Raw genomic sequence first — 17,696 nt, forward strand, 5'->3', positions numbered from 1 at the left:
CCACATCTCTCTCTTCTTCCATTGGCCGAATAAATATCATTAGGAGGGAAATTATTTTAATGTATAGAAAGATATATCATAAACTGCATACTGTATACAGACTTCATACCATATGTTTTTTTTTATTTTTTATTTTTTTAAATTCTGGAAACAGTAATTCGCAGTTAGACAATTTTATTGCCTTGCTAGGTGATATAAAACAGCACACTTTTTTTTTTTTTTTAATGTAAACCCCAAACATGAGAGGTATTAGAACTATAGTACTTAGTACTGTGCTTCGGTTGGAGGTTGAGAAGATGAAAGATATTTGTTGACACTGGACTTGAACTTCTATAGACGGTAATTTTCAGGAAATACGTGTGAAGGAAGGTTGTTAACAGAAAAAGGCAGTAGAATGAATAAACGAGGAAGATGAAAATTTGGTTCTTTGAGTTTGTAGTTGGAGAGTAAATGGGTGTTGGCTGGTAGCGGCACGTGTTCGGACTGTTTTGAAACAGAGAGCGGGAATTACAAAAACCAATTCAGAAGAACAGTGCCCATGGAAATATCTGTAGAAGAGGCATGCAGCAGAAACAGTACATCTATGAGATAGTGAGTGGAGAGACTCTGTTAGAGATGAATCATTAATTAACCTAACTGCCCTCTTCTGAACGGAATCAAGAAGCCTGAGAGAGGTTTTGGGGGCACCACCCTAGATGTGGGAACAATATTCCATGGTAGGGCGGATTTGCGATTTGTACAGAGTGAACCGCTGTTGGGAAGAAAAGTAACGCTGAGAGCGAAAGAGAAAACCAAGTTTTTTAGATGCAGAGGAAGCAATATTTGTAATGAGTTTGTGCCAAGAGAGATTAGAAGTCAGAGTAATCCCCAAAAGAGATATATCATTTTGCCTAGAAATCGGAGTGTCACCAAAGATAAGCATAGGAGCAGAAGAATCCTTTTTGCGAGATATAAGACAAGACTGAGTTTTAGAAGGATCGAAATCAACTAAGTTGTCTTTGCCCCCAATGGAGAATTACCTGGAGAAGTATCCTTTTTGAGAAGTTGAAGCTGATTGAGCAGGGTAAAGTTTCTCAAAATGGAAAGTGGAATGCAATGTGCTATCATTGGCAAAACTATGGATAGGATTTCCAGTTAATGGAAGAAGGTCATTAATATACAAGAGGAAAAGAGTGGGGAAAGAACTGAACCTTGTGGGACACCGGCATTAGTGGAGAAGTTAGAAGACAGAGAGCCATCTGTCATCACCCTCAGTGAGTAATCAGAGAGAAAACTGGATAATCAATTACAAAAAACAGTTGGCAAACCATAAGATGGAAGCTTGTTTAGAAGACCTTTATGCCAAACTCGATCGAAAGCCTTTGAGATGTCGAGAGTAACTGCTTGTGTTTCACCGAACTTTTCCATTGAATTTGTCCATAAATGGGTAACATAAGCCAAAATATCACCAGTGGATCGACACTGATGGAATCCATACTGGAATCCATACGTTGATTAGACGGAAGGTTTCTAGGTAGTTTAAGAGTTGGTTAATTGATTTCTCCATTACTTTAAAAAGAATAGAAGTAATTGCAATGGGACGATAATTGGATGGGAGGGATTTTTCACACTTTTTAGGAACTGGCTGGATATGAGCAAATTTCCAAGCAGAAGGAAAAACCCCTTTTGAATAAGAAAGTGAAAAAAGGCAGCAAAGAACAGGAGTAAGTTCAGGAGCACAGGTTTTGAGAACAAGTGGAGAAATACCATCAGGACCTGGAGCTTTCTTAGCAACAAGATTCGTCAAAATTCTCCTGACATCCTTTTGACGGAAGACCACAGGAGGCATTGAATGGAGCGTGCTGGGAGTGGTGGTGGTAGGTGTTTTACCAAGATCATTAATACATGAGTTGGAAGAAAAATGGGGTTGCTAGCAGGTCAGCTTTATCCTTGGCTGAAGTGACAACAGAACCATCTGGTTTGGACAGAGGTGGGAGCAGAGATGGGAAAAACTGTGGCCAATAGCTTTGGAATGAGACCAGAATGCTCGACTACCATTAGGGCAAGAAGCAAGTTTTCTGCTCTTACCCTGTTCAAACTCTAGTTTGGACTGATTAATAATTGCTTTACAATTGTTGCGAGCTTTGGTGTAGGCAGAAAATGAAACTGAAGAATTAGAAACAAGCTAATTATGATATGCAACATTCTTCTCTTGAACAGCCTTAGCACATTTATTGGAAAATCAAGGTTTAGATAAAGGACGAGATTTTAAAGTGGAGTGTGGGATAAAGGATTCCATTCCTTGCAAGAATAATTTCACTGACACGGTCTGAGCAAACTTTGACATCAGAAGTTTTGAAACAGTAATCCAACCAAGGAAAAGAAATCTCACAGGTCATCCCAATTTGCATTCTTATAACGCCAAACAATATGAGGTTGGGAATAGCCATGAGATAAAGGCTCCATTGGAGAAGAGACAATCACCAAGTTGTGATCTGAGGTGCCTAAAGGACCTCTCACTTCGACTGTGTACTTAGAATGATTGTTTGTGAGAAAAATATCAAGCGTGTTAGCTGTATGGTTAGGATTGTCCAGTATTCTTGTAGGTAAATTCACAATCTGTGCAAGGTCATTAGTAATTGCAAAAGCCTCAGCATCTCGACCAGCTGGGTCGGTGTGACTAGAAAACGGAAGCCAGCTGGAATTGTGAACATTAAAATCACCAAGGAAAATTACCTCACTGTTAGGAAAGTTGGACTGGAGAAAGTCAAGTTGAAAAGAGAGGAAGTCAAAGAGCTCCAAGTGATTAGTGGAGTTGGGAGAACGGCAAGAGACAACAGATGAATTTGACACAATGAGGTAGAGAGATTTTAAGCCAGAGAAGATCGAAAAGAGGAGATTCCAAATTACCAAGTCTCTGACGGAATATCAGAATGGACATATGCACAGGTACCACCTTTGAGGCAAAAGTAAACATACAGCAAATAATTTGGGCAACTGAGATGAGCAGTAGTTGAATCCACTGACAACTGAGATTCTGTCAGAAAAGGTACACGGGGTTTGGCAGACTGCAAGTGGAAATGGACGTAGTTTAGAACTGAGACCACGTATATTTGTGAAATGAACTAGGAAGTGTTTGGGAGGTTTAGATCTTTTTGCAGATAAGCTTACTCTATTAGTTTGACAATTCATGGTGTATTCAATAGTAAGAAAAAGTGGAGGGGGGGGACATGCTGTATGAAGTAATGAAATTTTTCAGTGCCCCTTCCCCCGCATACACACTAGCTGATCTGGAAGCCTCCTAGAGAGTTACCAATAAGTTTTTACACATTCATTACCAGCAGTGTGAGCTTATTAACATATTGTGCCATTTGCACCGTGAGCAATCCATGGTCAAACAAGTCTACTTAGTATTACTGTAATGGCCTTGACATTCATTGCAAATGCCCACTGACTAATGAAAATGAGCATGTGTGTCAATTACCCTTGAAAGTTAAAAATACCAAACAAACACTTATTAGTCCATTTTGGAGAGGTCATCTGATGTAATTTATAATAGTTCTGGCTGGGACTGAAGCCTGAGTGTCTGTAGCAAGAGTATCCCTTTTAGAGGGGTTTCACTGTACTGTAGATTCTAATACGTTTTGTGTCTGGAGTTTTCAAAAAAAAAGTGAGTATGGTTTGCAACAAAATTCTGGAAGCAGCAATGTCCCATTTTTAGGATTGAATACAACTATCCCTCCCCTCTTCGAAGTAAAGAGTAATTCAAGATGAAAATTAACTAAAACAGACTGAACATTCAAAAAGTTTGCCACTTTCTTCTTAATACAGTAATTATTCACCACTTAAAATGTATTCTTGACAGAGCCCCACAACCTACTCTCAATAAAATCACCATTAAATCCAAATAAATCAAAGCCTTGGTGAGCATTAGCATTAGTAGAGGCATTTGATGCAAGAAAGCAAGCTTATGCAGCATCAGCCAAAAAAAAAAAGAAAAGAAAAACCCACTTCCACTTCAACCCTCTGTTCGTTCAAAATACCTGTCCAGCTGAGCCTTAAACTTATTTAGGCTATCAACCTCCACCACAAGGGATGGAAGTCTGTTCCACCAACCAACCACCCGCTGGCTAAAGGCAAATTTCCGCACGTCTATCCTACATCTGTCTTTCCTCAATTTGAATTTATGCCCTCTCAGGTGATTTTTCTGAGCTAGAGGAAGAATCCCATCAGCATTGAGCATGCTTAAACCATTCAAGGCTTTATACACCTCTATCAGATCAACCTCGCTGGTGCCTAGTCTCCAGACACTGTAATTTGCAAAACTTAAGCCTTTCTTCGTAATGAAGAATACCTTCGAGATGAAGAATATCAAGTCCACAGAAATTGGTAAAACAGAAAAGAAAAATTGAGCACTTCAAACTGACTGTAATTTCAAATTTCAAGTGTTTGTGCAAGAGCTGTTTCATTGAAGAGCTCGATAAGAATTGCAAGAATGGTATATTTTATCTACTCATTATCATATCCAGAATTTAAAACAAATACACCAACCATTTAATTATAATGGTTTAATACTAGAAACTAAAATGTACCAAACGATACTACACTGTAAAATGACTTAAGGATGTGTTGCTTAAACATCATTGTTGTTGAGAAAGGAGGCGGAAGCCTCCGAAAGCTTCAGTCAATATTTTATCGCTTTTATCTTTATTGTATTTTAAATATTTTATTTATTTATTTATATTTTATTGTATATTAAAGTTTCATCGTATATTTATTTTGTAAATCAGTCTTTTGCATATATCATTTTACAGTGTAGTATCGTTTGGTACATTTTAGTTTCTAGTATTAAACCATTATAATTAAACGGTTGGTGTATTTGTTTTAAATTCTAGATATTTACTCTCCCAACCTTAGAGGCCTTTTTGAAGATACTCATTATCAACCAGTAACAAAAAGATAAGTGATCAGTTTCAATCATCAAACTGATTATAATTCAAACATCAAAGGTATTATACATATATCAGCATGTTCATTGCATGTTAAATAAAAAACCTACTTTTTTTTTGTTTGTTTGTTTGTTTTAAGGCAAAAAGAGGACCAGATAAGCCATGAAACAAGTATATACAATATTCCTTTAACAGTTTTCCAATTAAAAGCACCATTGTGTACAGGGGTCACTAGATCACACAATTGCCATTGCAACATGATGAAGCACCACCCTTCAGAATCTTTCCAAAGGTTTTAATTGCATGATTAGCCAACATGGCTTTCCAACGTCTGGAATGTATCACTGGTGAAATCAAAAATATTTGTTCAGTCTGTTTTAGAAAATTATATATACCCAACCATACACAGCTTACTCTATTCAGCAAGAGAATTCTTTGACAGTAAAGAGCATTTCATGACTATATTTTTTGATATATGCAAATCTTTTAATAAAACAATATTGGTAGCTAGAAAAGGAGCTGAGTTATGTCTTTGATTTTTAAACACACATACTATTCCCATTTTAATAAGTTAAAGGACCAGTTAGTATCCAGTAGTTAGTGTGTTCAGCAACATGTAACGAGGTCAAGCCGATATACTGCATTTAGTTCATGAAAATTGTATGACTCACTGTGAAATGTGGCAACAGAAAATCCTGGTTACTCTTAATTCCATGTATATATAGTGACAATGAATATGTAAACTATTGTGACCTTTGCCATCTTGAGAATAAATTTATTCTTAAAACAAATTTATTTATTATTAATACTTCAAACTAGGTAGTTTAAAAATAATTTGCTAATAGTCTTTATTAAGAATTATCATTCTCTTATAAAATTTAACCTTCTAGTCAATGTACTTTACACATTTTGTACACCAAAAAAAATATTTAAATATCTGTTAGAATTGCAATGTGTGGCATGAAAAAAATATTTAAATATCTGTTAGAATTGCAATGTGTGGCATGATGTGCATGCATGGAGCTATTTGAATGGGGAAGCAACAATTCTTGTTGAGACAATTATAATATGGTAGAATACATATTTAAATTTGGAGTATGTGGCATACTTTTATGGAAACCCTATATATAGATAATTTTTAGTAATTATTAATTTAGAGTAATACATACATGATAAAAGTTTATTCCCTGATTCTTCCAAATCTTTAAGTGATGTTGGACACCATCTGATATACTGAGTAACCCATTTGGGAAGCAAAACTACTGTCCAAGTGGAAAAGACACTGATTAGCCACATCACTATATGTAATACTGTGGAAAATGGAAATGAAGATGCTTCTTGCTCTGGTGACCTGAACGTGGAGGAAAAAAAACACAATAAAAAAAATATGTATATATATATATATTAGTGATAAAAAAGGAAAGAAAGAAAGTTAAAGACAATAACTAATATTTATGGGTCAATGCAGTTGCAAGCAATCATGCAATACACCCATAATGTCTATAGAATATTATTAGAAAAAGTAAATCAATCCAATAATAATACCATCAGGGACCTAAGAAAACACAAAAAAAAAAAAAATATATATATATATATATATATATATATATACAAAGGGTACTAGGAAAGTTTTGCAATATGATGCAACAATGAATCACAGGAAGCTGCTTGTTGCTGCATGTTGAGACATGTTCATACGTGCATAGTAGCCGCCGCGCCAAGTCGATGGGCTCAGTTATTCATTAGTAGTGAGAGTGTAAAGTGCTTGCGATGGCATCGTGGTCACGAAATGAGATAAGGACAGTTTTGCGGAATAATTTCGTGCGTGGTTTAACCATAGACCAGTGCTTAGAAGAAATGACTCTTGCACTAGATGATGATTGTCCACATCGTACAACGATATTCAGGTGGTATAGAGAATTCCAAAGGGGAAATTTCACTCTGGAGGATTCTGAGAGGCCGGGAAGGCCACGAACGTCAGTTATGGAGGAAAACGTTACTGCTGTGAGGAAAATGCTTGACGAAAACAGGCGAGTGACCTACCAACAGATAAAGGATACTTTGGGCCTAAATGTACCAGCAATTCATTCGATTCTGCAAGATCATTTGCACGTGAAGAAACTTTGTTCTCTCTGGGTGCCGCATCAACTGACTGAAGAGCAGATGACACAACGTGCGACTTGGTGCCGGGAGATGTTAAAAAAGTTTGATAAGGGACAATCTCGGTATGTGAACAACATCGTGACAGGTGACGAGACTTGGCTGTACTATTACGATCTGCCGACCAAGGCTCAAAACAAAGTTTGGGTCTTTGATGATGACGACACACCCGTAATTGTCAGAAAATCCCGATCTGTAAAGAAGAAAATGATAGCTGTATTTTTCAAATCGAGTGGAATTGTGGAACGTGTCATTTTGGACACGCAGAAGACAGTCACAGCTAAGTGGTATACTGAACAATGCCTGCCTAAAGTCATTGGATCTATGAAGAACCTGCGGCCAAAGTCAAGAATGGACACCTGGTACCTCCATCACGATAATGCTGCAGCTCACCGCACCAAAGCCTGCACCGAATATTTGACCACGACAGGACTGAAACTTCTCGAGCACCCTCCCTACAGTCCAGACCTTGCTCCCTGCGACTTTGCACTGTTCCCGCATGTGAAAATGAAGCTAAAAGGGAGGCGGTTTTCCAGTGATGAGGACCTTCTACGGGCTTGGGACAACGAGTGTGCTTTACTCCCTAGTGAAACTTGGCAGAACTGGTTTAAAGATTGGTTTCGGAGGATGGAGAGGTGTATTGAATGTAGAGGAAATTACTTTGAAAAAATTAAATAAACAAAGCTGTATTGCAAAACTTTCCTAGTACCCTTTGTATATATATTATTATCGCTTTTTACCGACAATCTAGATGACTTCAACTGGGTCAACCACCCAGAATGAAGGCAAAAAATGACAAGAGGTACGTACTCTGTTTCTGTGATGATCAAGAAAAACCTCTTGAGGTTCTCAAGTAAACCTCAAGAAAACTTCAGAAGTTCTCTGTCTCTGACAGAGAACCTCTTGTCGTTTTTTGCCTTCATTCTGGGTGGTTGGCCCCAGTTGAAGTCATCTAGATTGTCGGTAAAAAGCGATAATTATTTTTTTTTTTTGTGTTTTCTTAGGTCCCTGATGGTATTATTATTGGATTGATTTACTTTTTCTAATAATATTCTATATATATAAATATAATAAAAGAATAATTGTATTAAGAAGCTAATTAATCATTGAGGGTGGAACGTAACAGTATGAAAAGGAAGATAACATTGATTATGGATCAGGGACACTTCAATAGCAAAACGTACCCTACAGCCATAATGTGTATATATATAAAGATTTTTTATTGTATGTAGAAAGTGTGAAGAAGATTTGTTTTAAACCTATTGAATCTACGGTATACACCAGAAGTGAACTTGACTAAATAGATAAAGATAATGTAGCGATATATGATATGAAAAAGAAAGAGACAGGAAATTAAAAATAAAAGGTGAAGGTGAGCAAAATAAGATTACATTGCAGTGTTTTTCACAATTTCAGTGTCTTCATCAGAGGTCATCCACAGAAATTATGAGAAAGACGACAATGTTCTTGCTTCTGTTTCCGACATGTTCTGTATGCTATGGTACACGTGCGCTGTAGCCACATGTTGTGAATGAAATTATAAAAATTTTTTTAAAATTTTTTTGCGGTAAGAATAAGGTCTAATAAATTGTGCCAATAAATGTAATTACATTAGGTAGGGCATACAGATCATGGATGACCTTACAGAAGCAAGTAAAAAGAATTGAAAAAACTAAAGTAATGAATATGCAGGAAGCAAGGGACTACTGCAACCCTTGTTAAACATCATACAAAATAGCAGAATCATAGGCAACAACCTACCAGTATTAAAATCCTTAGAATAATATTACCAGTATACAAACTTTTGACTTCCACAGCTTACAAGTATTAACCAAACCAAGTTAAAAACAGTACTCAAAGATATATATGCAAAATATAGAGAGAATATAACCTGCAATACCAATTACTGGAACAACCTTTTGAACTTATGTATCTCCAATAACTTTGTATACAACAGTAAGACAGTATATCTACAAACTAACGGAACACCTATGGGAAGTCCTGCTTCATGCATAATAGCTAACCTATATCTATATTGGTCTGAAAAATCATTTCCACAGGACCTTAACTTCTACAGATATATAGATGACCTCATAGTTATTAACTGCCCAAACTTCATCAAGGAATGTGGACACTTATACCCCAATGAACTAAAACTAGAAAAAACAAACAATGATACTATAGCCTATTTCCTGGATCTTGAAATTACATTAATAAACAACAAAGCTACCATCAACCTGTACAACAAACGTGATGCATTTAATTTTAATATAGTCAACCTCACACAGTGGCATTCCAATATATCTGGAGGAGTGCATGCCAACATTATACTAGCGCAAAGCATCAGAATAGCAACTATCTGCAACAATAAAGAAATAACTATCAATAACATCAAGATGCCATACAAAAAGCTGACAAACAACCATTTTCCTACAGCATATCTTTGCTACCACTTCTGTAAAGCCCTTAACATCGTGAAACATAAAAACTATGGGACATCAATATAGACAGCATAATCATTAATTGATAACAAAAAAACCCATATACACCAAGTTTGTAAATAGTGTATATACAATACACTAGGCCTCTGTGGTGTCTTACAGCTTAGAAAACCTGTACCCACCAATTGGCCTAACACAGTGCATTAAACATGTATATAATTTAATTATACTTGAGTTTTATTTTCATTTCATTATATACCTACCATATATTTTTCTCACTCACACGACTGACCTTAAATACACGATGCACTCACTCCCAGACCATCGTTCAAGGTCCTAACTATAGGAATGGGTTTGCAACCCCGAACTACCTGAGCCCAACTACTTATCTCTACTTCATTCATCTTTCTGCTTTACTTGCCCCTACTTCTTATGTCCTGTGAGCCATTAGTTTACCGAACACAATATGCAGGACACTACCTTCTTACTTTACCCAATCTATTTTTCGCCTTAACAAGGTTTAGCTGCTTTTCACTGCTAGTTTGTATGCAGTTATATCTCTCAACTATCCTGGGCAGTTTGGGAACCATGTATTTAACAGCATTCTTCTTCACCACACATTTAATTTCATTCAGACACCATACCATAATTATTATTTTTTCCCCCACACCATTTTCTAACGCTAGGAGCCACTAGCATACCTACACATAAATATACCGGAATGCCACCATCTTGATCATTTGGTCAGTTTTACAAGGCAACGATAAGTCCCTTTCTTCCTGCATATTCATTACTTTAGTTTTTTCAATTCTTTTTACTTGCTTCTGTAAGTTCATTCATGATCTGTATGCCCTACCTAACATAATTACATTTATTGGCACAATTTATTAGAGCTTATTCTTACCGCAAAATTTTTTTTAAAATTTCGTTCAAATCACATGGCTACAGCACATGTGTACCACAGCATACAGAACATGTCGAAAACAGAAGCAAGAACATTGCCGTCTTTCTCATAATTTCTGTAGATGACCTCTGATGGAGACACTGAAATTGTGAAAAACACTGCAATGTAATCTTATTTTAGTTGCCTTTTCACCTTTTATTTTTAATTTCCTGTCTCTTTCTTTTTCATATATCGCTACATTCCTTATCCATTTAGTCGAGTTCATTTCTGGTGTATACCGTAGATTCAATAGGTTTAAAACAAATCTTCTTCACACTTTCTACATACAATAAAAAATCTTTATATATATGTATATATATGTTATGTATATATATATATATATATTTTTTTTTTATATGTTAATATAAAATGTTAAGCAAGACCTTATTTTCAAAACTTATTATTATTACTTATTACTACAAACTAAACACAATGCATTTTATTACATTTTAAAAATTCAGTCTTGTTCAAAGCATTCAGAAGAGCAACTGGGCTTTAAGCATATGTTTTATCACAGAACATTACGGTTACTTTTTAATGACTACAAACTTATAGCAGAAAAACTTGAGCAAATATACAAAAATAAACAATTAAAATTTAAATATATATATATATAATAATAATAAACTATACCCACAAACATGAGTTGAACAACTTATGCAAAAAAAGATTTGGATCATCACTTAGACCCGTATAGAAACATTGTAGCAACACATTGTTTAGTGCACATTTCATTTAAACCTGAGTTAGGAGCATGGGGTCAATGAGGCTGACAATATTTCAGCAATTCAGGCTTCAACTACTCTGTCCACACAGTTGAAACTCTGAACAGCTTTTCTGCAAATGTTTTTATGATTCTCCACTAAAATTCCAGAAATCTTCATTAATTAGGACATTAAAGGAAAAAAGTCATGATTACATTAAATCTAATTATATGCAAGTGTTAATTTGCATCTTCCACATACAGTTCTTGACAGCAAGCTCACTTCCACACACTTTCCTCCAATCGATAATACTCTCTTGCTTCATGACATTGATGCATCATCTGGAATCAAATTTTTGATGTATGTGCTTCAAGTTTCATGGAGCTAGCATTTCCTTGAAATGTGGTTTTTAAACTTGCATTCACTCACAACAGGTCTAAGGGAGTTTTAATTTCAAAAATATAAATATATGTGTTAAATATACAGGGTGATTCTAAATTATTGTCAGGGTTTCCGTGGCCTATAATTTTCAAACCGGAAACAACAAAATAAAACTTCTTACGGAATATGAAAGTGTAACTCAAAAAGTTTTATTACCTATAGAATCAATACTGCAAAATGCTAAACAACTTCAAAATGCACGCCTTTCGTGGCACGTAAGATGTCTCAATTTCCCTCCAAGCATTCTCCAGCATTTGCAGTGTAACTGTTTCGACCACAGCAACAATTCTGAGCTTCAGTTCATTGAGGGAGGCCACAGGGGTCTTGTACACAATATTCTTCACGTATCCTCACAGGAAGAAATCAAGCAGGGGTAAGATCGGGTGAGCGCGGAGGCCACAGTCGGTCCACCACGCCCAACCCAGCACCCAGAAAAATACATGTCAAGAAATTCTCGGACAGTAAGACCCCAATATGGCGGTGCACCATCTTGCTGGAACACCACATTTGGCTAATGATTTTCCAACTGGGGTAACAGATACAGCTGTAGCAGGTCCAGTTAGCTCACTGCTGTCAGTTTTTTTCCACAAAGAAAAAGGACCCCAAAACGTCCAAGCATGACAAAGCACACCAGCCATTGACCTTTGGACTATCTCTTTCAAATTCTCGAATGGTTTTCTGATCCCATATTCTGCAGTTATGACGATTTACCCTCCCTGATATGTAAAGCGTTGCTCCATCACAAAATCTCCATCTCCGAAGGTAATTTTCATCAGCTTCGATGTTTGACAAAATGTCTTGGGCAAATTGGAAACTGTGGAGTTTATTGTTTGGCTTTAAAACCTGCACAATCTGCAGTTTGTAGGCATGGAGGTGAAGGCAGTTATGAACAACCCTCCAAACAGTCGTTTGTGGTATACCTAACTGCAAAGAAGCTCATCTAGTTGATTTTTGTGGGCTTCGAGAAAATGCTTCTTGGATTCAATCAACATCTTCCTGTGAAGTGCTCGGTCTTCTTGCTCCTTTTCGGCGCAGAACACTACCAGTCTCTTGAAATTGCTTTAACCAATGTCAGATAGCATTATCTGAAGGTGAATCTTTTCTATACCGAGTTCTGTAACGACTTTGCATTGTGATAATGTTGTTTCGAAATATCAAAGTACGCACATGGCCTTCTCTTGAACAGTTGCCATTTTGAAGTAATGCCGTCAATATCTCCCAGATATCAATGTGGGAAGTACATCATTGCCAAATAAAACTTTCTGAGTTACACTTTTATATTCCGTAAGCAGTTTTATTTTGTTGTTTCCAGTTTGAAAATTATAGGCCACAGAAACCCCGACAATAATTTAGAATCACCCCGTAGAATATCAATTTTTCATAGTTGTATTCAGAAAAGATTGAAAATAAAGATAACCAAAAATATTAACAATTTAAATTTTTTTTTTGGTGATTTTTCAAATTTTTGCGCACACAGAGGAACTTCAATTCTTTGCATGCAGCACTAGAAGCAACACCACACAGTGTAGCCCAACATGACCCAGATTCTGTAATCATTGCAGAAAAGACTATATATGAGAGAGTCAGTAGGCTGGCAAGCAACATGTGGCCCTAAAGTGTTAACATAAAATTTATATAAAATTCATAAATCACACAAACCTTTGTAATGTTGCTAATGTAAAGTCATGAGATCACATATTTTTATGCAAGGAGGATAAGTGAAAATATTTTTCCACAATATGCCACACCAGGGTGCTATGAGCATGTTAGTGCAGCACAGTCTTCAAGAAATCTGCAGGCATCTCTTAAAAAGGAGTCTAACGCCTCTAGTTGAGAAGTTGAAGACTTGAAAATATCAACCTTGATATGAGAATAACATTCCATGGCATTTGTAAATTCAGTAGCTGTTTTAAAAAAAAAAAAGAATGCCAAGAGCAAAAACCTAGTTTTTCTCAATACAGAGGAAGCAATATTTATGATATGCTTATGCCAAGAAAGGTTATAGATGTATATAATTCATTTTATATAGTCTTTATTAATGTCCAAGTTTGCAGATGTTATAGAGGTTGGCAGGGTGGTTAATGATAGTATGCTACTGAAAAGGATATAGAAAAGTTAGGCACGTGGCTGAGAAATAGCAACTGAAGTTGAACATTGACAAATGTGAAGTACATGTACTGCATACAGATAGTTGTAACCCCAGAGTAACTTAACCATGTGGTAAAAATAATAATATTCACCATATAATGCAAAAAAAAAAAACCCATCAAGTTGATAAGAAAATATAAATTATATGCTTCCCTCATACAGGTAACTATCCAGTCGAGCTCTGAATTGATTCTAATTTCTATTCTAATATAATTATATCATTGTATAAGGCAATGGCCAGGCCACGTTTGAAGTTTTGCATACAAGTCTGGAGGCCTCATTTTAGGAAAGATGCAGAGCTACTGGAACAAGTACAGAGAGGATCAATGAGATTGGTGAGGGGAACAAAGGGTTGCTCTTACCTAGAAAGGCTTAAGTTCAGCAAATTGCAGTGTCTGGACACTAGGCACCTGCAAAGTGATCTGATTGAGGTATTTTAAGTCTTTCAATGGTTTGAGCAAATTCAATGTGGATGGGTTCTCATCTTGCTTAGACTACACGAGGGGCATAAATTCAAATTGAGGATGATTGTAACCACTAAGAGAGCAGATGTTTGCCTTTAAGCATTGATTACTGGAACAACCTTCCATCTGTTGTCTAGACAAACTATTAGAAGGAATGGATAGATGAAATGGGAAGTGGCTTTTTTTTTTGGGGTGATGCTGCTTGCTTTCTTGCATCATATGCCAGTACTAATGCTAATAAGCAAGTAATTGTCAGAGAAATATGAATGCCAATAAAAAAAAAAAATACATGCTAAATACAATAGAATTTTTTTTAAAAAATTTATTTGATAAGGTCCTCTAGAAACTCATTCCATATGATATACTGCTGCCTACCATTTATTTGGACAGGCCTGGTTCAATTCCACGAGTCTTTAGACCTCTTCAAAATGCGATTGTAATTAGCCTATCTCAGGTAGAGAGAGCAGGGTTTTTTTGCCACACGACATGCAAATTGGCCTGTGTAAAAGTGTACAGAAGAAAGACATGGCATGTATTACAATTAGTCAAACCAATATATAAGGTTTTGCAGCGATAAATGACTATGAAACGAAGTGGATGTTTCCCTACCTACAGTGATTAGGTAATCATGTCATACAGAAGAACTCTTTATTGCATACAAAAGGCACACGCCGTACACAATACCTTCATGGCTACAAGCCAGGGGTTAAAAAAATGTTCTTGTTTATACTACGGCACGACCACCAGGTCAGTGGAGTTTACAATAAATCAATCAATACAAATGTTAAATCGTATTTAGTAGTCACAGGCTTGAACCCTGGTCCACTCAAAGAGCGTGTGCTACTGCACTCACGTTCTTGACCACTTGGCTATGTCAGGCCTATCACTTCCATAAGATAAAATTACATGTTTTTTAAGTATGACTGTTAATCCCAAGATCAAAATGATCACATATAGAATGAATATAAAACCGGAATAAAAAGACGATTATATAAATTCAAGGTTACATTGTATTTATTACAAACAAGTCAACAAAAAAAAACAAAATAAAAGTCAATGATTGCTATATCTGAAATATAAAATTTAAATTCTATATAGTTTAAAAAATGATTTTTACTCAAAAAACTCAATTATAACGCTTTAAGCTTTACTACCATCAGCACATAGATTTGTTAAGGGGTGATCTTGTCTGAGCAAGCGGATACTATGGCACAGTAACAAAGAAACTGGATTCAATTAATAATTTTGACATCATATATCTAGATTTCAGAAGAGCTTTTAACACTTGCACATAAAGGACTGCTATACAAATTGGAGCAGTGTGGCATTAAGGGCAAGTTACTGCTATGGATAATGGGTTGGTTGAGTGGAAGAAGTCATTGAAGACAGAGTGGCTATCAATGGACACTGTTCTTCTTGGACTAATTTTATTAATGATATTGATGAAGACATATTAGACTAAATGCCTCAGTTTGCAGATGATACAAAGGTTTGGCAAGGCATGCTACTGTAAAAAGATCTAGAAAAATTAGGCAGATGGGCTGAGAATGGCAACTGAAGTTTATGAAGTACCTTCCATTGACCAATGAAAAGTACTTCATATGGGTAGCAGTAATCCCAGATTAACGTACCAACTGTGTGGTACCACACTCTGAGGAGTGGAAAACAAAAAAGATCTGGTTAATTGGGTTGCTAAAACAGGTCATGGGGTTCTGTCAATTTTGCGAGCAGGAACAAGGAGGTGATTATGCCATTGTATAAGGCAATGGTTAGGTCACATCTTGGGTACTGCATACAGGTCTAGTAGCCTCATTTTAGGAAGGACATGGATCGGTTGGAAGAGGTACAAAGAATAGCAACAAGAATAGTGAGGGGGAGCAAAAGGATGCACTTACCAGATAAGGCTCCAGTTCTGTAAACTGAAGCATCTGGAAACTAGGCAGCTGAAAATTTTGATTCAGGTGTTTAAGACTTTGAATGGATTGAGTAAGCTCAATGCTGATGGAATCCTTCCTCTTGCTCAGACTACACATGAGGGGACATAAATTCAAATTGAAAAAAAGAACGGTTGCAGGAAAGATGTGCAGAAATTTCCCTTCAGCCATGAATAGTTGATTGTTGGAACAAACTTCCATCTGGTGTTGCAGACATGGGATTTTGAATGAATTCAAGGAAGAACTAGACAAACTGTTAAAGGGGATGGACAGGTGATTTGGGAAGTGTTGGCTGTTTTTTGGTTTATACTGTATAAGCTTGCTTACATCATTTGCTTACTAATACTAAATAGTACTTAATCCTTATAAGTTTACAGTTACAGTAGTATACTTTTCTTTAATGGTGGGCACTATTTGTTCAAAGATATTAAAACTCGTGATCTGTTTCAAAATATGAAACATCACGTGTAATAACCATAATTATATGCAAACTTCAGTTTGTCATTACAGCTGCACAGGGAATGATGTTTTGCACTATTATTATTGCTCATTATTTCTCCCTGATTGGGGGTTCCACCTCGTGATGGGTATTGCTACAAGTACACAGGATGGTTGTTGTTATGTCTGGTGTTACTGTTGGTCGAGGAACTAACTATCCTACAGGTGTTTGCTGGGAGACCTATTGCTGCTGGGCTGTTATGTAGGGTCTTTGGCACTATACCTGTGGTTGACATGATAATCGGGATGGTCGTTACTTGTTGCATATGCCACATCTCTTTGATCTCCTGTCTTAGGTTCGTATACTTTCTCATTTTTTCCCCATGGGTTTTCTGCAGGTTGCCAGTTTGGGTACAGCTATATCAATCAGATAGGTAGTCTTTTCCTTTTTCTTATTATTATTATCAATTTATACTAGTACTATAGTTATATTACTTCAGGGCTTACTTAGCTAGTTTAGCATCAGGAAAATAAAGCACATTGCACCCCATTACATAGATTGACATTTAATATTTGCACCTCTCATAGAAATGTGTCCAGGATGAGTCCCCTGTTCACTCATGCCTTGGCATAGACCTGTACACCTTCATTAGCTTGAATTATCCTAAATATTATCCTTCATTATCCTAAATATATACCTTTTCTTATTATGAAAACAACAGGGATTACCTTTATTTTTTGATTCCAACCAACTCTCCTAGTCCAACGTGCTAACAATTCTTTGTGAAGGCGATATAAATTTTACGAAAAAATGTGAAACATCTTCCCCACTGTCAAAACAGTTGTGTTCAGACCCCTCGATCTCAATATTGAGCGCTCAACCCAACTTCTGTCTTCAAACACCATACCTCTGCCAGCAAGGAAAACATTACGTAGATTGACATTAAAATTAAAAGGTCTAAAAAGCTATATATAAGTTAAGTGCAAATGCATCATTAATACACATCCAATTCTAAATTAGCAAAATATTTGCAAAGGTGCAATATTTTGAATATTTTGCTAATATTCAAATTTTTTTTTTTTTTTTATGAAAAC

General features: G+C 36.2%; 1 protein-coding gene across 2 annotated transcripts in view; it reads right to left on the reverse strand.

Annotated features, from left to right (window-relative positions):
• Positions 1-17,696, reverse strand: part of LOC150082640 (1-acylglycerol-3-phosphate O-acyltransferase ABHD5-like) — a 57,905-nt gene that overhangs the window by 19,214 nt on the left and 20,995 nt on the right. For both annotated transcript variants that reach the window (XM_090378722.1, XM_090378721.1), the window contains exon 2: positions 6,098-6,279. In XM_090378722.1, the coding sequence (XP_090234848.1) occupies positions 6,098-6,279 (182 nt within the window). The remainder of the gene's footprint in view (positions 1-6,097; positions 6,280-17,696) is intronic.

This window comes from Mastigoproctus giganteus, chromosome 7 (genome assembly GCF_048544385.1).
Source record: "Mastigoproctus giganteus isolate SK-2022 chromosome 7, ASM4854438v1, whole genome shotgun sequence".
Taxonomy (NCBI): domain Eukaryota; kingdom Metazoa; phylum Arthropoda; class Arachnida; order Uropygi; family Thelyphonidae; genus Mastigoproctus; species Mastigoproctus giganteus.